A 27,652-nucleotide genomic window follows, 5' to 3' on the forward strand; every position below is an offset into this window, starting at 1 on the left:
TGACTTCAGGGCTGGTGCTCTATCCACTGTGCCACCTAGCTGCCCCCATTGGCTTTTACTCTTAACAGGAAAAGAAACTGTTTTTATCTCCATGGCAGATTTTCCGTGTATTAGAGATGATTCATGCTACTTTTGTTTGTTGTCTTACATTGTGTAATTCCTTTTTACGGTGTAGTTGGAAAAAAAATCACATGCTTTGACCACACTTCATCATAAAACATTTTCCTGTTCATTGAAACAAAACACCATGTGCTCTTTCTGAATAAACAGTACTGACCCAGATTCCTTTCCACAGTTGCAAAAATTCTGAGTTTATAATAAGGAAACAGATTGATACTTCACCCGTTGTTGTGCTGTTTCTTTTGTTCAGATTATGTATGTGAGCTATAAGTGCTTCAGCAAAAAATATATGTTTTGTTAAATCCTAGATAAGTTCCTTGGAAGGGAAACAAGGACAGATGGATGCTATGAAATGTGAAATTAGTCTGGCAGTTGTAAAATAAAAATATCACTTCTGATTTTAATACGATACCTCAAGCCTGAAACTTAATGTGATAGACTATGTTCAGTTGTGCTAAATGGGATGCAAGGACTATTTATGAGAAAATCAAAAGGTACTCATGACATCCTGCTATGTTTTGACAAACCAGCACCAAATACTCCCCCACCAAATAGTATGCTTTATAAAAACTGAATACTGTGATACTTAGTATCACTTAAACCCACCTGGGGCCGTTAGGTGGTACCGTGGATGGAGTCAGGAAAAGCTGAGTTCAAATCCAGCTTCAGATCCTTACTAGCTTTGTGACCCTGGTCAAGTCACTTAACTCTGTTTGCCTCAGTTTCCTCAACTATAAAATGGAGATAACAATAGTACCCACCTCCCAGGGTTGTTATCAGGATCAAATGAGATGATATTTGTAAAGCACTTAGCACAATGCCTAAAACATAGTAGGTGCTTAATAAATGCTTATTTTTTTCCTTCCTTAAGTAAGAAATGTTCTGGGAATGAAGTTCCTTTATTACTAAGTCAGCCATATTTAAAAACATTTTTCCAAAATGTGCCACATAGTGCTAGCTTGGCATTATATGGCCAAATAGTATTCCCACTAATTTGCCCATAAAAACAAATGTAAACAAATACACAAGACCCAGCTTTTCCTATACAACTTTTATTTGTCCTGATCTGCAGCATGCTGATAAATCTCTGATGTCCTTGATAGGAATACTCCCTTAAAGGCTACGGATCAATCCCATTTTGTGCCTTCCAGTCTTATATAGCATTCATGCATGTTGGCCCATAAATTTGCCACAGGAAGTCCACATACTCCTCAAGAGGAGCTCATTAGTCTTGGCAATGGGTTCTTGTGCCTCCATGTTATTGCAGGGTGAAGAACTCGGGAGATAAAAAAAGAGACCCTCCTAAAATTCTCTCTCTCCTCACCTCTACCTCTTGACTGTCTAAGCTAAAATTCCATCGAATCTTTGAAATATTGTGAAATTGATGAGGTTTGTATTCAGCCCTACTGAATAAGGCTCAGTTAAAAAGTTTAAAAACACAAATTATTAATAAAATTCTTAAAAGCTCTGAGCCCCCAGGTGATTTTTGGTTACCAGAATGGAATTGAATCTTTCCAGCTACCTAGATTCTTTGTAGTCAATTATATCAACTTTTGCTGTTATCCACACACTGTCAAAGGCACTAACTTGAGATGCAGTTAAAAGTACCTTTATCAGGAAAATAAAATCCTTAAATATAACTACAAGACAAATTTAGAGGAAACAGTAGTAAATAAGATCATCTATTTGTATGTGGCAATAAAATAAAAGGGGGACCAGAGAGTGGATTTACCATCGTTAAGGTAGTTTCTTAGAGTAGGCATAGTTCATTCACTAAAAATATTCCAGCCAGTACAAAGCTTAGGAGTTCTTCAAAGCATCCTCCATCTGCTGCTGTTGCTTGCTCCTACTGTGGTTGCCACTCCCTGTCCCCCTTGCAAATTCTCTTCTTTATGTCTCTTGCAGAACAATTAAAAACTGCCACTGTAGCAGAAAACTCCATGCTCCAGTTCTATGATAGCTCTTTCCTTCCCTGGGCTAGGGAAAAATTACAACTTCCAGGATCTTTAGCAACTTAGCCATTCTTGCAAGGCAGCCAGTCTGGAACTCACCTGAGTGACTGTGGCATTTGACACAGGATCTAATTCATGCTGGGGTAGATGGCGGGTGTAGGGTGTGTGTGTATATGTGAAAAGAATATAATAAGAAAGGAGATTTAAAATGTGTTTTTGCCGCGGGTTTTGCTTCTTTCCCTGATTAGGTTCTAGGAGCTAATCAAACTGTTAGAAGTGCATCTCATTATCTGTGACTTTTTATCAGGAACTAGAATCCTCCATACTCTAGTTATATTAGATGGCAGGGAACTTTCTATCTAGACCAGTGTTTCCCAATCAATCTATGCCCATGGATCAGTAAAATATATGCATTCTCTACTGTAATGCCATTTCACTGCCTCTGTTTTAGTGTGGTGACTCAACATCTCAGAGCATGAGAGGTTAGGGTGATAGAAGGAAAATGAAGCAATAAGAAGAGCAGAATACAAGAAGTTTCTGATTCACTGAGCAGTCAAGATTAGGAAGGGAGGAGAGTGTAGCCAATATAGAGGTGATGGCCTGGGGGAAAAACTGATGAGTAAGGGGATTAGAAGTCATAGTAAGGATAAAGAATAGATTTAGAAATCGTAAAGCAGAGGGAAAAATGGAATGCTAAAAGGTTATGATCAAATTAAGGAAATTCATGATTCATAAACATGGAAGAAAAATATTTGTGAGTGACGGCAAGCTAAAAAATAGGACTATCTATGTAGCTAAGGTAGGGTGAAGGAGTATGTCATAGAAACTGAAAGGAATTGGGAAGTTGGGGTATTTAAGGGAGTATCAATATGCATATTGAAGTCCTTTAGTAAGAGGAAAAGAGTTGGGGTGGAGAGAAAGACTGTGAGCCAGGCACTAAGTACTGAAGTCATTGAGGAAGGAATGAGAATGCTCTGTAGGCCAGTAGGTTATCTATCAGAATCTGGTCTGGGTGATAAATTTGATTAGTATGAACTTCAAAGCAGGAGAGGTTGCTAAGTGATGGTGGTACAGAAAGAGTTTGGAAGTAACAATGAGTAACATTCCATTGTATAAAGTCCAGGGAGTGGAATGAGTTCCCAGTGTAAAGAGGGTTCTGTGGCATGGCAAAAAAAAAAAGTCTAGAGAGTCAGGAGTGCAGGATGACGAGGAATGAAGACCAGTAAGGAAGAGAGTATGAGTAAAAGTACAAATAGTACTGGACAGGGATGCACTATCATCAAGAAGGAGCCAGAAGACAAAAGGAGCAACTCCATACATTTTCACCAGTTATCTTACATGCCTGAAATTCTTTCCCTCCTCATCCCTACTTCTTGACTTCCTTGGAATCTAAGCTAAAACTCCACCTTCTACAAGAAGCCATTCCTGATCCCCATTAACAATAGTGCCTTCCCTCTGAATTATGCCCAATCTACCCTGTAATTGTCTTGTTTGAACATGGTTGTTTGCATGTTGTCTTTCCCAGTAGAGTGTGAACAAACTGAGATCAAGAATTGTTTTTACCTTTTAATCTCCAGTACTTATTAGTACAGTGACTGGCACACAGAAGGTGTTTAATAAAAGCTCATTGACTTAATTTGGAAAGTGTTAATTATGGAGTAAGCATCCCAGAGAGTACAGTGGAAGGGATGGTTAGATCTGGTGTGGGACATTGAGAGGGTAGGATTGAATAGGATGGGAGTAAAGGAGCAAACAGCTAGAATAGGGAATGGGGTTTATATATCAGCAGCTAGGGTTTCAGAATCACGGGGATGAGGAGAGTAAGAGGGTTTGGGAATATAAGAACCATTGAGGAATGAATTCAAGTGGAGTTTCAGTGGTTGGAGAAGGGAGGCATGTAATTAGGTTGTTGAAGGTCTTCCCTGGGGGCAGGGGGGCAGTAAAGTTGTGTCTAGGGAAGCTTCCTCTCTTCAGCTGTAACCTGAAACAAGTGAAGGCATGGCCTGGGGGAATCTAGTCAAAGGAAGGAGGTAGAAGTGTGAAGTAGGTCTGGCTGGGGGATGTCACTAGTATCACTGGAGAAGGTCAGAATAGACAGAGGGCAGAAGAGGATGGCCAGAATCAGGGGCTGGTATAGGAGTCTCAAGTAAGATCCTGGGAGTCATGCGGCCCTGATTTCATCAGTGCCTTTTTCTCTCTTCCCATAGCTGAGACTAGTAAGAAGCAGTTTGCTTTTACCTGAGAAAGAAGTTCAATATACAGACAGACATCTAGAAAGATTTGATATATAGATATGTAGATTGATATACATACATACATGATACATGCAGAATAGGAGGATAGTTTTAGAGGAGAAAGCTTGAAATAAGGGGAACACAGAAATCCTCATGAAGAAGAATAAGTCTTGGAAGAAGCCAGGGATGTCAAGAGGCAGAAGCAGGGAGGGAAACTATCTCGAGAATGGAGAAGTCAATGTAAAGGCCCAGAGATGGGAGATGAAGTGTTGTCTTTAAGGAGCAGGAAAGCAAGGAGGTTGGATTTAGAAGACTGGAAAGGTAGGAAAAGGCAAGGTTGTGAAGAACCATAGATACCAATCAGAGGATTTTATATCTGATCCTAGAGATAAAGGAGTTGACTAAGAAGAAGACTGAAGGGCAGCTAGGTGGTGCAGTGGATAGAGCACTGGCCCTGAAGTCAGGAGGACCTGAGTTCAAATCAGGCCTCAGACCAAACACTTGACATTTACTAGCTGTGTGACCCTGGGCAAGCCACTGAACTCCAAATGGCAAAAAATAAAAAGAAGAAGAAGACTGTTAAATCTATATTTTAGGAAGATGATTTTGGCAGCTGTGTAGGGAGAGGATGGAATAGAGTGAGGAGTCCCTTAAGCCAGGGAGACCAATTAAAAGGCTATTGCAATAGTCTAAGTACAAGGTGATAAAAGTTTGAATTAGGGTGGTAATTATGTGACTGGAAAGAAGGGGGGATATGGTAAGGAAACAAGATTTAGTAACTGAATGAATATTTGGGATGAGAGTGAGGAGTCCAGGATGAAGCTTTGGCAGTGAAAACCTGGATTACTGGGAAGATTATGATATACACAGTAATCCAGGTTCACTATCAAAGTGTCATCCTTTCATTTAGTAATAGAGAGATTCAGAAGGGGGGAAGGTTTTGAATTTAAGATGCCTACAGGACATTCAGTTCAAAATGTCCAGTAAGCAGTTGAAGATGTGGGTTTGGAACTCAGAAGAGAGACAAGGACTAGCTATATAGATTTTGTAGTCATCTGTATAGAGATGACAGTTGTACCCATGATTACTGATATCACCAAGAGAGACAGAAATAAGAGAGGAAGAGAAGACCCAGGACAGAGCCTTAGGAAAGATCCACAGTCACAGGTTTAAGAAGGATGAAGATTCAGCAAGAAACTGAAAAGGTGTAGTCAGGTAGAAATCCGTTTGCCTTTTAGGAAAATATATTTGCCTGTTAGCCGTTCCGAATGGGCTACTGCTTTTAATCTGCATGATAGAGATTCATTACACATTAAGCCAGCAAGCATTTATTTAGTACCTACTGTGCCCAGAAACTGTATTAAGTGCTGGGGATAAAAGTCAGTCTAAAAAAGTCCCAGCTTTCAAGGAAAGCATAGTCTAAAGGGAGAGACAATATGCAAACAAGTTATATATAGGGTAAATTGGAAGTAGTCTCAAAAGGAAGCCTTCTTGTGGAAGGTGAGACCTGCTGAGACTTTAAGGCCGCCAGGGAAGCTAGGAGATGAATATAAGGAAGACCAGTGTTCCACTTTAAGGGACAGCCAGTGAAAGTACTCCAATCTGGAAGATGAAATGGTGTGTGTAAGGAGCAATAAGGGAGCCAAGGTCACTGGATCACAGAGCATGTCAGAGGGAGAAGGACGTAAGATTGGAAAGGCAGGAAGGAGCCAGGTTAGGAAGGGCTTTGAGAGACAAGCAGAAGATTTGATCTTAGAGATAATGGAGTCACTGGAGTTTTATTGAGTGGGGAGGGGAAAGGTGACATGGTCAGATAGTCTCTTTATGAAGATCAGTTTTTAGGTGAATGGAGGGTGGATTGGAATCAGTGGAGACTTGAGGCAGGAAGACCAGCCAGTAGGCTAGTGCAATAGTTCAGGCATGAGGTGATGAGGGACTGCACTGGTGTGATCTCAGTGTTGAGAAGGGGCACATCAGATGTTATGAAGGTTGAAACAATAGGACTTGGCAATCCTATTGTTTTTAATTGGATACGGGTGGGGGAAGGTGAGAGAGAGTGAGGCATCAAGGATGACCTAAAGCCTGGATGCCTGGGAGGATGGTATCTACCTCAGTAACAGGGAACTTAGCTGTATTTCTTCCAGAAGCCATTCACACATATGTATCCAAATCTACAGAAACCTTGACATTTGGGTTTTTTCATCTTTAGCTAACATATGGTAGAAAGGGGGTAGAATTCCATTGTTTGGAATTTCAATGCATAACAAAAGTCTCTTTTATTTAAAGAGTTAAGCTATGTTAGATAAAAGACATGAATTTCCACTTAATACTAATTGTTTTTTGATGATTCATTTTAATGTGCTATAGTGAAAAGAGGACAGGATTTGACATTAGAAGATTTAGATTCAAACTCCAGAGACTTTGCCCTTTACTGTTGTTGTTCAGTTGTTTCAGTTGTGTCCAACTCTTTGTGACCCCATCTGAGGTCTTCTTGGCAAAGATACTGGAATGTTTAGCCATTTCCTTCTCCAGCTCATTTTACAGATGAGGAATCCGAAGCAAACAGTGACTTGCCCAGGGTCACATAGCTAGTAAGTGTCTGAGGCCAAATTTGAACTCAGGAAGAAAAGTCTTCCTGACTCCAGGCCCAGCACTCGGACCACTATTTCACCTAGCTGCCACTAACTAGCTATGACTTAATCTCCTTCCTGGGACTTCACTTTTAGCATCTGCACGTAACCAGCAGGTAGAGCTATCTGGCAAGATTTGCAGGTTGAAGGTAAAGGCCTACTCCTTTCTTTCTTAGGGTACGTTCACTTATCACTCCTCCACCTGCTTCAACTAGTCTCTTAGCCAGACCTGATTCTCTTTTATTTAGTAAGCACGTTTTAGTCAATGCCTCACAGAGACTAGGAACACACATTAGCTTCAAAAGAAAACAATGAGTAATGATTTATGCCTGAGGCTCGCTGCCTCTGAGAAAAGCTTCCAACTTTTCTCCAAACCTGCTATACCATCTTAGTCTATTCTCAAGACTTCTGCATAGTTTAAGGTAAATAATCTCCAATCTATACTTAATATCTCTAGCCCCTTAGCAGTTTGAGTTATTAGTAATAAAAAATCAAAACTATTAAGATTATCTCATGATTTTCAGCTGGAGGATGGAGGAAAACGAATTCATTTTACCCTGGAAATATCTTTTGCCTTCCTTTGTATCTCCAGTGCTTAGCAGTTTCTGAAACATAGTAGGCATTTAATAAATGCTTATTGACTTATAGACAGAGATTTGTCCTTTATTTCTGCATATCATACATCCTTTACTAGCCTTTTCTGATATAGTCCCTCTATATATAATTAATAATAGACATGAATCACATACAAGTTATGACTGAGCATAGTTTTATGTGAAAAATATCTGGGATTAGGAACTGCTTAAAGAGAGATATTTGGAAGTAAATCTCTGCCATCTGCAGTCAGAGGGAGGAGAAGGAGAAGTTAACACACTTCCTCAACTTTTTGCAGATCCCAAGGAAGAGTTCAACAAGCTTCTGCCACACCCATCAGTTTTTTTTTTCCAGTATGATTACTGGGCCTCTGAAAAGCCAAGCCTGCAAGTCTCTGAACTTGTAGCACAAAATGCCTACCCTTCCTCTGCTGGTTATTGGGCTATGTTCTGTAAAGGAAAACAAATGCTTATTTCAAAAGCTTTGAAAGGAGGAGGAGAAAGGGTGCTTTTGCACAACCTCATTTTGGGGCTCTGGTCGCTCCAAATAAGCATAGTTCCCACTCATATATACATTAGATCAAGAAAGCTAATGATCCATAGACTGAAGTCTACCAAAAAAGGACATTCCTTCTTTCTTAGGAAGGGTGAAGTCAATTTGGCTTAGTTGCTTGGGATCTGAATTTACTGCTCTCTTGTGAGACAAGTTGTCAGAGGAACAAGAGGAGGCATCTTCATTATCGTCCACTTTCCTTAGGACCAGAAGTCTCCTGGGTGGAATGTCAAATTCCTCTGGCTTAGTTGTAGAAATGACAGACATGGACTAGGAAAGGATGGGTTCTGCAACCTAGACCTGGAAACCAAAGTTTTGATCATTGATTTGTTATTTTGCCTTTTGTAGGAGAGCTATCTGTCTACTTCTGAGTGCATCATTCAGAGAGAATATGTCTCTGTGCAGTCTGGCTAGCGTCTTTCTCCATCTTCACTAGCATACCAAGAAAACAACTGGGACTACAAATCCCAGAATTCATGCCACTGGGTTTCAGAGATTTTCAGAGGTGGGAAAGTCTGTTTGAATCCCTAGTTACATGTAAAATGAGGGGGTTGGTCCTTTCCAACGCCCTAAGATTCCATGATCTTATTTGACCTTCATAACTCTTTGAAATAAGTGCTGCATTATTATACTCATTTACAAATGAGGAAACTGAGGTTTGAAGAACTTAAGAAGCTTACTCAGGGATACATAGTTATTAAGTGTTTAGGGCAGGATCTGAACTCACACTCTAACAACTGCATTTCATATGGCATTTTAGCCACGTATCTCTTAACCAATTGTTTTTAATGGTAGTTTATGAAGAAGAAAAAAACCAAACACCTAATGTATTTCTATGTGCTACTGGAATTTTCCTATATGTCAGTCAAGTGACATTCATTATTGTCTAAAATGGTCTCTAGGAGTTTACTTATTTTTTTTCCTTTGCATATGTTCATGTGCATATTTGCTATGGATGTGCATTTATATTAAATATGAAGCAGTGCGAAATATTTTTGATGTTTAAAATTTTAAACGATTTCTATCAAAAGTTCTATTAGGACATTTTTGGAGGGAGCTGGCCAGGGCTCTAAAGTTTAGAACTTAATCCTGAAGAAAAACCATTAAGTTGTATACCTTTATTTTATAGTGTTTGTGATCTTTCTGTACAATTGTTTTAACAGTAATGTCTTTGAAAGTATGAGTATCAGGAGAAGTAAGAGCTCCTAACTAAAGAAATAACTTTCAATTGTCATTCTATAAATGAGCTATAAAATACTGCTAGAAGAACTTGGATAGATAAAAATGATGCCATTAAGTATTTCTTAGTATTTGGGGAATTTATCCTCCTGAGACTTCTGGCATTACAAAAAGGACCACATGGACCATTAAGGTGTTCTTCCCTACAATAATGGGGAGTAGAGACAGCCAGGTGGTGCAGTGGATATGGCACTAGGCCTGGAGTCAGGAAGGCCTACGTTTACATCAGGTCTTAGACACTTAGAACTTCTGTGTGCATCAGTTTCCTCAACTGTAAAATAGGGATAATAATGGCATTTACCTCCCAGGGTTGTCTTGAAGACCAAATGAGATAATTGTAAAGCATTTAGTACATAGTAGGCACTTAATAAAATGTTTGTTTCTATCCTTTCCTATAGTAGTGTTTGAACAAAAAATCACGAGCTTGAAGGAAAAGCAGTAGAGGCAAGTTAGTATTTCTATGAATGAAAAGTGTTACCATTTGAATTTCCTGACTTCATTTCCTTGTCTCTCTCAAGTAGTAACTTCCACATTGATACTAAACTGTTTCACACAGTTGTTGGGATTTGTTTTTAAACTTCTGGATCCTGAGGGGTATTATCTGACAACATACATGGTACCAAAAGTTCTTTTGGTCTGTGTCCAAATTTCATAACATTTTTATATTTGGTGATTCATTCTCTTCTTCCTCCCTTGCATGTATATTTTTTACTATCTTTTTATCCCTTCCAAATTTTACTGAAGCCTGTTTCCTGGCAATTTGAGAAGTGAGAAATGTCTGCATGGGGGAAAAAGTGGAGACACATGTTATGTTGTAATTTTAAAAAGGAAACATTGCTCAATAGCAGGCAGATCAAGGAATGGTCTTGTGATGTTTTCTTCTGCTCACATCATGTTCTCCTGTTCTGTCTCTATTACATTCTATTATCCAAGATTCTTCAGGTCAAGTCTTAAAATTCACTATTTATTTCTTGACTAGATGCTATAGTCAAGGCAAGGTATTTCACCTCTGTTTTCTTATCTGTAAAATGGGAATACAGATAAGAAAATAAATATAAGCTCTAAATTTCTTTCCAGCTCCAACATTCTGTGATTCCACTTTTCACCTTCTTTATGTTAATGAATGTTTCCTGAATTGGATTTTTTAAATGATAAACATGAATTTATAAATAATAAACATTAATGGTAGAAAAGATGTCATTTCTAATTTGTCCAGAAGAGGGCAGCTCAATGCTGGAATCTCTAATAAAGAGCCTAAATGTTGCAACTATAGGGTGTCCCAAAAGCCTTAGGGCAATTTTGAGTTATTAAAGCTTTAAAACTATACTTAGACTTCTTGGGACACCCTGCTTTAAAAAAAACACATAGCAGAATAATGTTGATTCAGGGCTTGGGGACTAGGATTTTCATTTAATTCGTTAAATATTAAGTGTGAACACTTCAGAGGGTAGAGATATTAATTGCTGTAGACACAAAAGCCCTTCTGAACACGTGCCCTGATTCTGAAATATTGCTGAGCTACTTGTTCCTGAAAGATAATTACTGAGATCATATTGATCTTTCATTAGATTTTTTTCTGATACAGTTCTGACCATAGATTTCAACCACTCTGGAAACCTCCAGGATACAAAGTCCTTTCATTGTTATAGACTGGCAACTGATCTATAATTTAGATAGTTGTCTGAGGTACTGAAAGGTTGAATGATTTTTCTGTGTTCTCATGGCAACAGCCAAATATGGGTCCGAAAAAGGACCTGAACCCAGGTCTTCCTGACTCCATGACTAGCTAGCCCTCACTTCACTACAGCATGCTACCTCTTTCTGCATACTGCATTTGGATTAATCATGATTTTCTATAACTAATGCAGTGAATAAAATTAGAAATCCTTTTGCATCATAAGTTTTACTTGAGCTCCTTCATTCCACATATTAGTATTTCCCCTATATATACTTTCTTCATGTGTTTTCTAATCACAAACATTGGAAAGGATTTCTGATCTGTTACATTGGTGTTATGTGATATTGCTGAAGAAAATGAAGCAACCAACAGAATTATTAAAAAGAACAAATTTCCACACATGACTATTATATAGTATTAAACTGTATTATGTGCAAAATCCATTCTTTATCATTTACACAAGGGAATACAACACAGAACGTGCTGAGGGTTTCAGATATGTGAAAAAACCAATGCAAAAAAAAAAAAGGTACAGATCCTTCCAAGTAATAGACAGCTACAAATCTTTACATGTAGCAGAGCTGTTCTCTTGTAACTACCTGGATTGTACACCGACAGAAGAACCATAATTTACTGCACTCTTAAACAGGTCTTACAAGCACATGCAAATTTAATTTCAATGTACATTTCTGTAACTCAAAGGGATTTTTTCAATGGTTTTCTAGATAGCCCTTTTCCCCTTAACAGCATCAATCAATACACATCCTTGTTTTCAACTCAGAGCAGTTTGATGCTGTTAGCTTTGATTTACTGGGAGAGAACATTAGTGTTATCATTGATTTTCTTGGTTGGTTTTTGAAAATTCTTTATAAAAGTAAATCACATTCAAGACAGATATTGCCAAGTCACAATGCATATTTACAGTACTTTAAGCAGACGAGATTCCTTCCATCTCCTTCCCCCACTTTCTATAACAAGCCTGAACCAGCAGACTAACAGTTCATTCCTAGGTTATGTTCTATACATTCTCCCTCTTCCTTTCTCTACATTCAGTTCTTCCATTACTCCCAGCATCGCTTGTTGGTAAAAAACAAAACAAAACAAAACACACTGTGCATGAACAAAACTCAAGAAAACAGTACATCAGACTTATCTATAGGCATTCAGAGGCCAGTGTCAGTGATACAAGTTGCTTAAAAAACCCAGCAGTCTCTCTTTTTAAAAAATTGTCCAAATGTCCAGTTACAGAAAAGAGGAACTTCTTAATGCAATACTCTAAAACCAGCAAGAGATTTATTTTTTGTATATTAAATGTTAAAAATCACATGCATAATTATAGAATATTTTATAGTTACAAAAATATTTTAAAAACCAACCCTGACAGTTTACCTGCAACTGCTATAAAAATTTCTATGAAATATAAAAACAGAGGCTTTTTATAAAAAAAATATTAGTTGTAGGAAAGGATGATGCAACCATCCACAGAACTGTGAGAGTTAATTGATGCACTGCATCGGACAGTCTTGTCAAACACCTGCTGGTGAAATCAAGAGTACTAGCCTAGAAAACAACAAATTTATCCAGCATATACACATATGCTTAAATCAAAATAAACCTGTCTAAAGGGTGGATAGAAAACAGACCTCAGGATGATGTAGAAATCAAGTGTCTGAAGGACATTGAAGGAGAAATTCTAACATTCCAAGAAACTCAGCTTGCTTTGCATGGACACAGTGTAGCTGAAGGTAATCCCAGCCACCTCCACTGTATGCATATTCACAATAAGCACTACTCACAGCTTGGCCACTGAGCAAGAGACTGGAGCCTGCCTTTCTGAATCTCAGGCATATGGCTGCCAAGAAAGTGACATTCCCAACAATAGCTCACGTGCACTACTGGGGAAGAACCCTGCATCCTTCTATGATGTGGAAACATTTTCTTCTTCATTGTTTGGGAAAATGACTCCATATGGATCACTCTTAATTCGCTTGTATACAAAATGGAAGACATGAGGTTGTGGCCGACTGTGTAGTTCAGCCTTGATTTTCTGAGGGTAAGTGTCTTCTGCCAGCTGCTGCCAAGTTTCATCAACGAAAAGAAAGAGGCTGTACTCCTCAGGGTCCTCTACTTTAAACTTTTCAGCACAGAGTTGGCACACATCCTCAGTAGTAATATAGGGCCTCACCAATAAGGTCTTTCCTGTGCAACCACTATTAACCTCCTGGAAGGCAACTCGGAGGTAATTCTGTAGCATGAAAAAAAAAAAACAACCACAAACAAAATCAGGACATGCAGAGAATACTGACTGCCAATTTTCTTGGCTCAAAATGTACAAAGCAATCATTAATCATCAGAGTAAACTACATCATGAGATGAGAGTGAATGAATTTTAATTTATCGAGATGTGCCTTCTATGAGGTGAGCAATGCTTTTTGGAATTTCAGTGCCTGGGGAGAGAAAGTATTTCACTAGAAGGAAAATATTTCTGGGCACACTTACAGCCTCGGTTATTTCTTTCCCTATATCAAAACCTTAATTTGCAAATAGAGTTAATAAATGTAGTGAGCCATTTCAAGGCCCTGGTTGGTACTGACTTCCTCACTTGTCAGACACCTGGTGCCTAAGTTTATGGGCCTAGGGACCAATTTCTATGCTGCTGCTTCTTTTTTTTTTTAAACTTTGTTTCCCTAAATTCAAGTGGGGACCTGAGGAAATACATTTCTACTTTGTGTATATTATGGCATATAGTATCATCCACAAGGTTCTTAAACTTTTTCTACTCTTGACCCCTTCAGCACTGTGGTTGCAACTCACAGTTTAAGAAGCGCTGAATTCTAAGGGACAAAGAAGATCAGAAGTAGCTGTCAAATGTCTCTCTTCTCTCTGCACACATACACATGCATGCTGAAATACATACACGTAGTGCTTTGTTTTCAATTCCCCCTATCCCTTACCTCCCCTTCACTCACACAGCAATAATGATTACTGGCAAATTTGTCAAACACCAAATGTTTGTTTATACTTTGAACTTTGAAACTTCTCAATGAGTTGAGCACACATTCTCTCTCCTTTGACTGTTACAAAATGTCTTAAATTCCCACTCTCACCATCAATTTCTTTCAGCAGTGAATGCACACAAAGAGTACGTTCAAGTTTGGAGATTTAAGACTACATTATGTATCATATATTTGAAGTTTATTTCAATTTTGTATTTTGCCAAGTATTAGTTAGTTAACTATAAAATATTTTTTTTTATCCCTTCAACTTCCTGGGATGCTAAGGTGATATGAAATAAATTATTTCAAAATTTTCAAAACTGATTAAAAAACAAAATATTGGCAAATACATTGTAAGAAAAATAAGCTTTTTGTGTATGTGCACAAGCGTGCACACACACAAACATTTTTATCTTGGAGGTAAATTATGGTAGGGTGGGGCCTTGGGCTGGGGAGTGGTAGCAATTACAGGCCTCCAGATGACTGCATATGCAATGTCAGTGAAGTCAAAAGAAGACTATGTGGTAGGAGTGGGTGATTCTACGAACACAAGTTATTCATGCAGCTGAGGATGTACTTTACATGAGAAAAAGGAAAAGTGCAGTAAGCCTAACCAGAAGCAATTCTTGCCTTGTGCTATTATTAAATAGGAAGCAACTTGGCCAAGTGAAAATAGGGCAAAAGAGTTAGGTTTTGGTCTCAGTTTTTGAAAATTTTTAGCCTTGGGACTTTAGATAAATATCTTAGAGCTTCTAAAGCCCCAGTTTCCACATCTGCAAAATCAGAACAATAATAATACCTGTCTTTTCTTCACCATAGGATTGCTGTCAGGATCAAATGAGATAACATTCACGAAAGTTTTTTGAAAAATATAAAACATTATCTAAACATAGAAGTAGCATGCCACAGTGTCTGTAAAGCCGGCCTTTGAGACAGGAAGACTTGGACTCAGTCTCACTTCTGATCAATATGACTTTGTGACCTTGGTCAAGTCACTTATGCTCCGAGTGCCTCAAGTAACTCTCTAAGACCATAAGTTGCAGAGATTGTGTGGACTTGCGTAGAGCAAGGGGATTTCAGAGAAAAGAAGAAATCATCTATCATCCAGACCAGTCTGTTAACAACAATTTAGAGGTTCAAAACTCTAAAGTGTTTCTTTTGCACTGAACTTTTTCCTTGACAAACAAGCTAAATAATCAAAACAGTCATTTTAAGTCTAAAGCTTCAGTCTTCAAATCATATTTGGCTTCTCCAAGCTGAGGAGGCTTTTCAAAAAATGGTAGGCTTTTCAGCTTCTCTGTTTGATAAAGAGCCTTGAAAGACAATTATAGAGAACAAACACCAGATAATGAGAGTAGCAGTAAAGGCAGGGAATACATATGGAGGGGTAGGGGAAGAGGGAGGGAGCTGGGGAGAGGGAGCTTCACTCAATTCCTCTGTTCTTCCCTCTGAAAGACATATGTCCTACAATATGTAATCCCAGGAAGATGAACATAATGCAAGATCTTGGGTGTGTGTCTAAGTCATCAGACATTTGGAGCATTTCTTTTTGCGACCCACAGGGGAAAAGATGCAGCCATCCTTTTCAAATTTATGTGTCTGTGAAGAAATTTCTTAGAAGATAATTTTGGTGTCTAACTTGCTGATCTTGCCTATTAAAGGAGAGCCAACTCTGATCAAAACTGAACCCTCAGCTATTTTAAGAGGGATGGAAGATCTAAAGAAAGAAGGGAAAAAAAGAAGTGGGGTAAGAAGACAGGGAAGCAAATGGGCAAAACCCTTTCATTCAGTTCAGTTCCATTCCCTGGATTTAGATTTAGATTCCATTCCTGATTTAGAAGGAGTAGAAGTAAATATGAATACCACCACCTTGGAGAATTTTAGAATTCAAACTAAATCTCAAAATACAACTAGCCGTTTGTACATTATGTCTATTTTCTGTATCTATATATCAGATTAAAAGTCAAAAGTAGACCCCCTCTTCCCCTTCTTTCAATATTAATTCCTCTCTTCCATTTTAATGCCCATATTACCAGTTTATTGTTTATGATGAAAAATTCTAAACTAAACAAAAAGCCCAGATACCAGTTTGCTCTTGATAATGAAAAATCCTAAACTGGAGACAGTAAGAAAACCTGGGGAAGGAGGTGTCTCAGGAATTCCCTTGTCTATTTCCTATCACACCTGCTACCACAGTTGTTACTCCCTCAACATCACCAACATATAAGGAAACTAGTCTAAGGTGTGGGAAGGTGAGGTGAGGAGCAATCACAGCCTGCTGTCAGCTCAAAGGGATAGTGACTCTGTTTGGGTACTGGCACCTTCAGAGACCTATCCCCTCCATTATGTGTGGTAGGTGCCTCACCCTCTCAGAGTTTGCTCTTCATGTAGCACTCCAGATGAATCAAATTCTGCTTTAGCTTGGCTTCATTTTTAAGTGCCAGTGAATCCAGTATTTTATTTTTAACCAAGAAGGAAAAAGAGAAGTGAAACTCAAGGAGAGGGGGTAGCTTAAAATACTTCTTCTCTCTTGGGCATTTCAACAAAAGCCGGAAACACATGGAATTTAATTTCCAATGTACTGCGTGAGCCAAGCCCTGAATTTAACACTGGCTGCCTTCCTGGTGGGCTGAAAATGAGACAGATAAGTAATCTATTTCCCTTCCTCAGCAGCCCCATACCTGAAAGTCATCAACAGATGGGATGGTCCTATTGGTCGTTCTCCTCTTGTGCCACTGCCTGAGGGTGTCTCTGGTCTCTGAGCTCAGCAGGCGAGCTGCTTGTTCCTCCTGGAAATTTTTTATTAAGGAAAGTGCTCCATAGGCACTGGTCAAGTAATAGCCTCCTGTGAAAGACAGCAGCAAATTATTTTTCCAAAGAGTCCTTGGTAATGAAATGATTAAAACTTTACTATGATAAAAAATATATAAATTGCAATCAAAATGAGCTCCCCCCCACCTTCTTCTTTCTTTACTCATATAAGTGTTCTCTTATTCTCTTTTCTTTACTCATATAAGTGGGGTATACAGGAGTTTGCTTCATAGAAAAATTGCCCAGCAGAATCACTTGTGTACACACATTTCTCTTGGTTGCACGAGCCCCTTTTGGAAATATAAATGATGACTTATTCACTCGTTGTGGAATCACATTCTCAGAGTTGGAAGGAGCTATAGAAGCTACCTAGTCTAACCTGGACCCAGGAGTGCGCTGGTAAATGTTTTAACAACTGGGTCTACAAAAATTCCCAATATAATTTTAAGTTTAATCTGCATTATTATATTTTCTCCATTATTTTCTTAAGTCTAGACATCAACAAAGCAACAAACCAAGCCTTGACTTGTGACATTTGCTGATTTCTTTGGTCTAAATGTTCACATGGAAAGAGCCAGTTCAAACTGGCTTCAGTAGACTCCTGCCCATACCTGATCTAAGAGTCATAACAACAGGGCCAGGGCCTTCTCTGCACTCTGTATCTTTATCAGCGTCTAGTATGATGCTCTGCCTGCTTGTTGTATTGCACCGTATTTTAAATTGTGGTTTGTTTTTTTTTTTATCAGTAGGCATTTAATAAAAGTTATGCTAGATCATGTATAATTGATATATTGGCTCACCAATATATCAGAGCAGGCAGGGGTAGAGGGAGAGAATTCCGAAATCAAAAATTTTAAAAATGAAAGTTAAAATAAAAAATGTAATTAGGAAATATATAATGAAATAAATAAAAATCTTATTTCTCCAAACTAACTTTACTCCAGACTTCCCTATTCTGGTGATAGCCCCATTATTGTGGTCACCCAGGCTCAAAACCTCAGCTATTTTTAAGGCCTTTCTTTCTTGTTTCCCTCCCACTCATACCTAATTTGGTCACCAAATCCCTAAAATTCTGCTCCAGAAGCTCTCTCAAAGCTATCCTTTCTTTTCTGTTCTCATTTCTCACTACCCTAGTTTATGCCCTCATGATCTATTTCTTGACAATGGTCTCCCTGGCTCCATTACCTACAGCCTCCAATCTATCCTACTTATTTCAGATTCATCTTTCCAAAGACATATTAGATTGTCCCATTCAAAACCTTTCTCTAGCTCCCAGTTGTCTGCCAAATAAAATTATCTATGCTTTCAAAATGGACCAAGCTTCAAGGGTTTGGAATCAGGGAACCTGGGTTAAAATTCCAGCTTGACTACTGTCTGCTACCTTCATGACCTTTGGTAGCTACTTAAACTTTCTGGGTCTATTTCCTCATTTCTAAAATGAAGAGGTTGGATGAGATGCTCTCTATAGTTTCTTCTAGTGCTGACTTCCCACCTTGTACAGGAAGCCTTTCCAGATCTACCTCGATTCCAGCACTTTCCTTCTGCTGATTACTTCCTGTTTATTTTGTATAGAGCTTGTCTGTGCATACTTGTTTGCATTTGTCTCCCCATTGGACTGTGAGCTCCTTGAGATCAGGAACTACCATCTGCCTTTCTTTGCATCCCCAGTACTCAGCACAGTGCCTGGTACAAAATAGGTGCTAACTGTTTCCTGACCAAGTATCTCTGACCTACAATCCCACCATTTTATTTTCTATTCCCTTGCATGTACTCTGTGTTATAGTCATACTGGACCCCTTGTCATTCCTTAAGCAAGCTTTCCTGCTTGCTCATACCATTCCTTAAGCCTAGAATGCTCTTCTTTTCTTCTCTGACTGCCCATCAAAATACATCCTCCTCTCAAGTCCCAGCTGAAACATCACCTCTTCCATGAAGTCATTCCTGATCCTCTGAGCCAGACGTGATTTCTCATTCCTCTTAACTCTTGCAATGCTGTGCATTTCTTTTGTATTATATCCTGCCTTATATCAGTTGGCTTTTTTGTTTTCTTTTATTTTGGAGGGGACTATATACCTTGATAGATGCTTTTGTGTAACACTTTAAAGTTTATAGCAATTCTTCATGTTAGGTAACATCTTATTTCCACCACTGGAATGAAAGATCTTTGAAGTTGGGGATCCTAACTTATTATTTTAATCCCCATTTCCATAGAATCTAGCATGGTGTCATCTGTAAGTGGTGCTTTAATAAATGCAACAACAAAGCCTGAGCTCCATCTCCTAAAGTGACCAGCACAGTGCTCTGCACACAGTAAGAGCTCATGAACAGTGGGTGAATTGGCACAGGCCAAAAAAGCTCTAGAAGCCCAGAGGATGAAGCAATGAGTGTGGGCTATAGTAACCAGGAAAGACTTTGTGGAGAGGGTGGAACTTGATCTAGACCTTGAACTAGACTTGGGGTTTAGGGAAGTCAACAGGGTGGAGAGAAGCTATTTTTTCCTTATGAAAAGTTTTTTTAAACTTCAAAACTTATCCAAGGAACAAAGGAGGATATACAGCACAAACTAAGTTTAATAAACTTAAAAACAAAAAGGTTATAATTTCAGCAAAACTACTACCCTGACATTAGAATGCATTTAAAAGGAATTTTTTTCACATGATATCTTTTCAATAAAAGTTAAGACATGCTTAATCAGCAGGAACGTCTGCTGCCCAACAAACTAATGAAAGGTTTAGCTTAGCAATATAAAGATTAGGATGAGTAATTCATCACCAGTGGTCAGCAGCCTTGAGCTCAAGGCTCTATTTTAAAGGAACTCTTGCTGTCTACAGTGGCTTCAACTAACTGCTCCTATACTTTAACCAAAATGAACCAGACAGCACAAGGGAGGGTAGCAAAAAGGTAGAAAGATAATTAAATGTTACCAGGAGGGAAGATGGGAGAGACAGACCCCAAATGAACAGGAAACACTTTAGTAAAAGCAGCCTCTAATTTTCTTCTTCTCTTTTCAATCACTTCAACCCCCAATTTGAATACAGGAAAAAAATAAGAGACATAGATGTCCTTAAAAAAGAGAAAGGCAATTTCCTTAGTGCATTTTTATTTTTTCACATACCACCTCCAACTGCACAAGAATCTCACTTGCCAAACAAACATTTTGAAGGCCACCCACTCCACACCCCCTATTTTGGCACTGTATTGTAATAATAAGTGGTAGAAGAAAGGAAATGGAGCCATAGAAATTATTGTGCATTTCTTCTAGTCCCTACAGACAAATCTACATGGCTTTTTCCAGTCCAAAAAGGGAGGGAAGATGAAAACAGTGAGGGGAAGTGTCTTCATCATTCATCCCTGAATTTCTGATTCCAAAGTTACAAGTACTATTTGGGGTTGGGAAAAACAGGTGAAAGCCAGGTCAAGAGGAAGAAAGAGGCTCAGTATTAACTGGTTCTCTGGTGGAACAGGAACTAAAGATATTTATTACTAAGCCTAAATCAGTACAGGATGACTTCTGGCTCTCATCCTACTGTTAGGGTTAGCTATGGGTGAACTGAAACAATTAGAAGGATGGAGGAGGGGAGGAGTCCCACTGAAACCAAAATCAAAGGCTACTTTCCAGCTTCAACTGCTTGAATTTGTGAATGTATTTTGGAAGGTGGGAAGGAGCAGGCACATTTTCTGATGATGACAGATGCTGTTTTGGCCTTTTGGGCCTGGTCTACTTTCAGTGGCCCTTGAAGGTAGAATGCTGGTGTGACACATTTACTAGCTACTGTGGAAGAATGTCAACCTCTTTCCTTAATCAACCCAAAGCAAAACTCATTGTTACAAAGAAAACCCTTTTAAAAATCACAGAGAACACTGCATAGTTCTGAACTACATGAATAGAACTGAAGTAGCTAGAGCAGGAAAAATTCCTACCCTATTTCTGGTCACTTACTACTGTTTCCATATCAATGCATTCAGGTTTCAAGTGGTCCCTGTTTTAATTGTAAGATACCTCATCAATGTATAAGTGGGAATCCTATTCTGCCTAAGGTAAGGAGAGTGCAGGAAGAGAATTGAATGGCCAGGAATATTTCTCCTGACAGAAATAAGTGATTTACTCTAAAGCGAGGGTTCTTAACCTGGGGTTTGGGAATGTGTTTTAAAACATTTTTTTTTGATAGCTGTATTTCAAGATAATTGGTTTGCTTTGTAATTCTATATATTTTATTTTAGGCATTTAAAAACATTATTGTAAGAAAGTGTGTATAGACTTCAGATTACTGAAAGAGTACATAACAAAAAATGAAATTAAATACTTGTGCTCTAAAGATGATCCTAATTTCTTCCTCCTAATCAAACCCTGTCATTCTCTGATTTTCTACAGAGTATTTTCTCTTAATACAAAATATAGTAAGGCATCATGATTTAAAGAGCACCATCCCAAATGACTTCATTAATAAGTTTTTACCTTCTCCATGCAACAACGATGGATCTAACAGCTCCATCATGTACTCAATTTCTGTATCCAGTTCAAGCATGTCACATTGTGCTATTACATAGGTCAACACTGGCAAGAAGTCATCTGCACCATACATCCTCCCTAGGATGGGGAAGGAAGACAAAGAGAAAATCATTGCCAATGGTCATTTTTTCCCTCAAAATGTATATGCTGTGTATTGCTTTTAATAGACTAATGTCATTTTGGGGAAATATGCCATTTATGTATGTGGTGGTGGATGTTTCTGAAATTCTCTAGCATTATTACACCCACACACATACCCACCCACACATCCCCCAAAACACACACACACACACACACACACACACACACACAGAGTCTATATTCTTGTCAGCTTCTATTGCAATCCCATACCACAAATTTCACCATGAAGTTCTACAAGTGAATTAAAAAACATGAAAGTGTGCTCTCCTTCTTCTAGGAATCTCAACTGAAAAGTTTTCTGGACTAAATTCTATCAGAAAGAATACTCTGTATGATAGAAAACAGCTGAAGGCTCTTTCTATATATAAAAGATATAGGGTCCTATTTCTGTGAATTCTGACATCTATCACAGTGTCTTGAACATAGTAAGCATTAGATAAATTTGTGTTAAATTGAAGAGGACCGACATTTAGAGTTGAGGAGTCATCTAGACCAACTTCCATGTTTTAACGATGAGGAAACCAAAGCCCAATGTTACAAAGCTGTAAGAAGCAGAATATGGATTTGAACCCATTCTGACTTCAAATATAATGTTCTTCCCAATGCATCAAGATGCCTTCATTTATACACTTGATTTGGACAGTAGATATAGATCTCTATATAATCTCTATATATCTTTTTGAGAAGATCTCATATTATCACAAAATATTATTAATAGCAACTAATACTAGAGAGGCAATTTGGTATAGTGGATGGAGTGGTTGGTCTAGGAATCAGGAAGACTTGGCTTCTCTCATCTCTCCTACCCCAGACCACAAAACCTGTTTATATCTTCACCCCTCCACATATCCTTTGCTCCATTTTTAAAGGAAAAGGTGGCTCTTCTCCTAGCCAAGGATAAGCCCTCTCTCTCTCTATCTGTGTACCTTCCTATTAATCTCTAAAAGATTTACACTTATATATCTTCATTTTTTCCCTTTATATTGGCTCCTTCCCTATTGCCTAAACACATGCCCAGTTCTTTTCCATCCTTAAAAAACCGACCAAAAAAATCATAAACCTTCACCTGCCTTCACTATTCCCTCAAAATGTAATCCTATACCTTTCATTGACAAATTATCAGAGTAGTCTATACTCACTGCTTCTGTTTCCTTATAACCAACCTCTCATACCTTAATAGGCTTCTGACCCTACTAATTTACTGAAATTAGTTTTCCTAAGTTATCCATGTTTTAATTGCTGAACTTAATGGTCCTTTTCTCAGTCCTGTGAATTTTTGATTGTACTGATCTTCCTTTTCTTCCTGTAAATTCTTTATTTCACTTTCATGATACGGTTTTTTTTCTTCTTCTAGTTTTTTTCATACTTGACTAATTTGTCTCAGTCTCCTTTACTAGAAATCATTCATCTATTATCTCATACGTGTGCATAATTTCTAAACTCAGTTCCCTATTCTTTTCTGTACATTGTCTGTCTTGATGATGACATCTGCTCTGATGGATTCAATTTTCATCTTTGTGCTGGTTGCTCCCAAGTCTACATATCTATCCCTAATATATCTACTGAGCTCTAGGTTTATAGTGCTAACTGCCTGCTGGACATCCATACCTGGATGTCCCACCAGCCTTCCCACACTAAACGTGTCTTAAAATGGACTTATCATTTTCCTCCCCTAACCTCATCTCCTTTCAACCCACTACCATTCCAGTGACATAGGTTTGTAACCCTGGAACCAGCTTTTCTGTGAAGTATCCCAAAACACTTGAATTTTATTGTTTTCTCCTTCCTCAAGTTACCTTGTAATATACTTTTTCTGTATGCTTCCTAACTGTTATAGCACCCTTGTGATATAGCCTATGGACATCCCCTATTCCTTCTGCTTGCAACTTCACTATGTAGAAATTTGTAATGATATTCAGAATTATACTGTAGGATCCATAGCTTTGTTCATCTTTACTAATAAGTAAAAAGAAGTGTGTCTATTTCTAGGCCCAATGTAAGCAGTGTTTGAAAAATCTTAATTTGCCCATTTTCCAACTTTCTAATTCATAGAAAATATCTAGTTACTTTGCCACAAAAGAGAATTAGCCAAGAAATAAATGTTTCAGGTTCATATCCCTAAGTTCATTATTTCCTATGAAATATATGTATAGTTCATTTCTTTCAATATTGAGATACATGATTTCAAATAATTAAAACAAATGCTCATTTGACAAAACATAAGGCACATTTTGGAAATGATGTAGCTTTAACCTATGTAAAGTCCTCACCTGAGTTATTCTCCATGACTGTGTAAATTAGTTTACAGACTCTCAGCAGCAACATGACTTTCTTTTCAGGTGAATACATCTTCTGCATGGTCATGAATTTGACCTTGATCTTTTCTACATCCACAAAATCTGGAGTTGGGGCAAACACACCCAGGTCCTGAGGGTTCCTCTGTCTGACCAGCTGCAGGTTCTCTTTTAACTGCTTCCATGAACCATCAGCAGTATGGAAATCCTTCAGCATGGCTTCAACATGGCTCTTTAAAGGTTTAAGAATACACTTGTGCATGGCCTTCTCCAGCACAATATCTGCAGAAGAAAATGCAGAGATGAGTTTCACAGTGTCAGAAAGGAAAGATACTACATCATACGACTCTAGCAGGAAAAGCAGAGACTTTTTCCATTAACAGGAACTAAACATTTTCACACAGTATTTGTTAATAGACTAAATGCTTTTAGTAAATACATTCTAAATGTATTCTTTTTTGTTGGAGGAGGCAATTGGGGTAACAGAGGGGGTTACAGGGTCACACAGTTAGTAAGTGTCTGAGGCCACATTTGAACTCAGGTCCTCCTGACTCTAGTGCCAGTACTCTATCCACTGTGCCACCTCTAAATGTATTTTCAGAGTGAAATGAAAGATGAAAATATATGCATTTGGAACTTGCATTATATTAGATACTTTTGGGATATATTCTATTCACAGCCAGAAAGTCCCTGAAAGCAAAAGAGATGATACTTTTTTTGTTCTCTGTATCATTTTAGAGTTCGTGCATACCCCACATAACATCACACAAGACCATTTAACAATCTCATTAATACATTCTAACCATACCTTCTATTAAGACTATAAAAATCATATGATACTGTTTGGACAATCATCTGTGTCCTGTGGAAATAACTGTTCCCTATAATGTCTTTTTTTTTAACCTAATGCTGTTTCCATGAAACCATTTAACAACATCAGACAGAGTTTGACCATAAAACAACTCTCACTCAGGCAGCAGAATGATAATACTAAAAACATAGTAGGTCCTATATAAAATGCTTATTCCCTTCCCCTACACTACCCACCCCAAGTCCCTGGACTCCAAATCTAGCCCTCTTTCCATTATACCATGTGGCCTCCTTAAGGTCTTATTAATATAATTTCCGGAGCTTAAGTTATAACATTCCATTTTCAACTTGATTCCCCAAGAACAAATTTGTGCCTCAGGTCACAGCATATAAGCCAATAGGAATAATTTGAATTATACCTACAAGATCACATGTGGTTGTTCTAGCCAGTGACTCTAACACCAGAGAAAGGAGACAGACTAGAAGGGTTGGCTAAGATGTCCAACATATCTATACTGCTATTCAATTGGCTTCAGCTCTTTTTGTAAACCCTGTTCCTCAATTCATAAAGCTTGAATACAAACATTTTATTTTGAAAGTCAGTTTGTTCTTTTCATCTTGAGAATAGCTGTTGAAAATCAAAAGTCCACGTTTGTAAAAGACTAAAAAAATTAAAAAAATAATCAGATTTAAAATAATTTGACTATGTTTATTGGGTGGTATTAGAAAATAATTTTGGTTTTGCTTCTGGAAATGGGAATTTTATCATTTTGGGGGGGGCAGGCAAGACCACAAGAAAAGGACGAGAATAATGTTTTTCTCAAATTCCCTCCTCTTGAAAGCATGAAGTCTCACACTTAATTTTTTTTCTTATCTCCAATATCCTGCACTACCATTTGCATTCTGTCAATGTATTTTAACACCCAAAGTATTTCTTAGCCAAATTAGTTTGGGGAAATACTAAACTAACAGAGATGAGAACTAATTAATAGGATTGATAAAGAGAGAATACAGATATGGTTTTGTGAAATTTAAACTAACTGACCACAAGGTTAGTCTAGGAAATTGTCTCAAAACTTAAGTAAAGACATTGACCACAATTACTTTTTACTTTTTTTAACTTAAATTCTAATCTAGCCTTCTTTGGTCTCCTGCTTACACTGAGAACATAGGTTATTCTTTTCTCCCCCCAGTCTCAGACTATATCCTATTTGAGAAAAGTAGGTCTGTATATTGTAAACCCTAGTGTTTGACATTAAAAGTAAGTAGTTATTGTAATTAAAAACAAAAAAAACCCCTTTCCTCCTGACTTTATTAATGATCTATAGGTACTCCAAAGCTATCACGGGTACCACCTTTAGTAATTTCACTTTTTCTCTTAGCTGACTATAATCACCACTTCTTACCATATCTTCAGATCTACTTGATAACAATCATTTTAACAAAAAACTGAAATGTATAGGATAAGGAAAAAGTCATCATAGGATTGAAAAATAATATAACAATATCTTCTATAGTTAAAAGAAATTGCTTGTTTATGGTTTTAACGTTCATTCATTCTCATAATGCTAATCATCACATGTGATCTCTGCCTCATCCAAAATGTTACAACGAAACTAATGGTTGTAACTTCACAGATATAAATAGATTAAGCCTAAAAAAAGAAATAAAAATAATTTGCTCTGGTTTCAGGTTGACTACACTGCGTCTATATTAATTGTGGTCTTGTTTACCTTCAAAAGGGAATTGAAAATGTCTTGATAAATGATTGAAAGACAGTCTAGTTTCCTGTTTATACTGCTGCTATGTTGTTTAGTTGTTTTTCAGTCATGTCTGACTCTTCCTGAACTCCTTTTGGGGTTTTCCTGGCAAAAATACTGAAGTGGTTTGCCATTTCCTTCTCCAGATAGGAAACTGAGGCAAGCTGGGTTAAGTGACTTATCCAAGGTCACACAGCTAGTAAGTGTCTAAAACTGGATTTGAACTCAGGTCTTCCAGACTCCAGGCCAGGTGCTCGCTCCACCTACTGGTATAGCCTATACTGAAACACTCTTCCATGATTCCTCAGACTCTTCCCAATTACTGGTGCTAATGCAGAAGACCCAAAAGACCAATTCTCATCCAGCATCCTTCTAGTTCTTTCTTTTCTGGAAATCCCTCTCCTGTTTTTTGTTGTTGTTGTTTTTTTTGGGTGGGTGGGGGAGTTGTCTTGCCCCCTGCTCTAATCTACCAAAATTGGCTGTTTCTTGAAAGATCCTGAACTGCCCTTTGTGAGACCTGTCTCCAAACAAAGAGATACATAAATGCCCACATGTATATAGTCACACATATACATATACACATACATATATATATATATATATATATATATATACTCAGATATATTTATAGATATAAACAATCCTTAAAATAGGTGTTGGGGATTATTATCTCCATTTTATAGATGAAGAAACTCGTAAGTCAGAGAGGTTAGGTTACCTATCTAGGGTCATAAAGCTAATAAGTTTTCTGAGGTGGGATTGGAACACCTTTCTAACTTCCAAGTTCAATGCTACACCAAGCTGCCTCCTGCTACATGCTAAGATGAAGCACATCTTTTCTTAAATAAGCATTGTGGAAACTCTTGTAGTTGTCCAGGCCCCTTTAATCATACTCTCCCCCAACTTCCCAGACAAAATTATAATAAAGGTAGGTGTGTGCATGCAGGGGCAAACATACAATTTTCCTTCTTATCTCCTTTCTGTGCTTGAGGTATAACTATAAAACAAGGAGACTGACAGTCATGGGTCCTAGTCTTACTGCCTCAGGGGATTAGCCTCATTACATTAGTCACCCCAGAAGTTCCATGAGGGTTCCTTCTATACTCTCTGTATACCACAGAGTCAGTACATGATAAGCATCCAGTAAGGAAGGACACAAGTCTTATTTTTATTCTATTTTTTATTTTTTGGTGAGGCAATCGGAGTTAAGTTACTTGCCCAGGGTCACACAGCTAGTGCGTGTCAAGTGTCTGAGGCTGGATTTGAACTCACTTCCTCCTGACTCCAAGGCTGGACTTCTATCCACTGTGCCACCTAGCTGCCCCAAACAC

General features: G+C 38.0%; 1 protein-coding gene and 1 long non-coding RNA gene across 2 annotated transcripts in view; one reads left to right on the top strand and one right to left on the bottom strand.

The window, feature by feature from the left end:
- The window catches only part of LOC110208646 (uncharacterized), a 68,035-nt gene that overhangs the window by 15,093 nt on the left and 25,290 nt on the right, over positions 1-27,652 (top strand). The window lies entirely within an intron of this gene.
- The window catches only part of RIN2 (Ras and Rab interactor 2), a 231,602-nt gene continuing 215,354 nt past the window's right edge, over positions 11,405-27,652 (bottom strand). The window contains 4 exon segments of the mRNA XM_020986767.2: positions 11,405-13,244; positions 16,677-16,840; positions 21,263-21,394; positions 23,728-24,033. Coding sequence (XP_020842426.1) covers positions 12,918-13,244; positions 16,677-16,840; positions 21,263-21,394; positions 23,728-24,033 — 929 coding nt within the window. The 3' untranslated portion in view covers positions 11,405-12,917.

Source organism: Phascolarctos cinereus, unplaced genomic scaffold, assembly GCF_003287225.1.
Source record: "Phascolarctos cinereus isolate Bilbo 61053 unplaced genomic scaffold, phaCin_HiC Scaffold_2;HRSCAF=192, whole genome shotgun sequence".
Classification (NCBI taxonomy): domain Eukaryota; kingdom Metazoa; phylum Chordata; class Mammalia; order Diprotodontia; family Phascolarctidae; genus Phascolarctos; species Phascolarctos cinereus.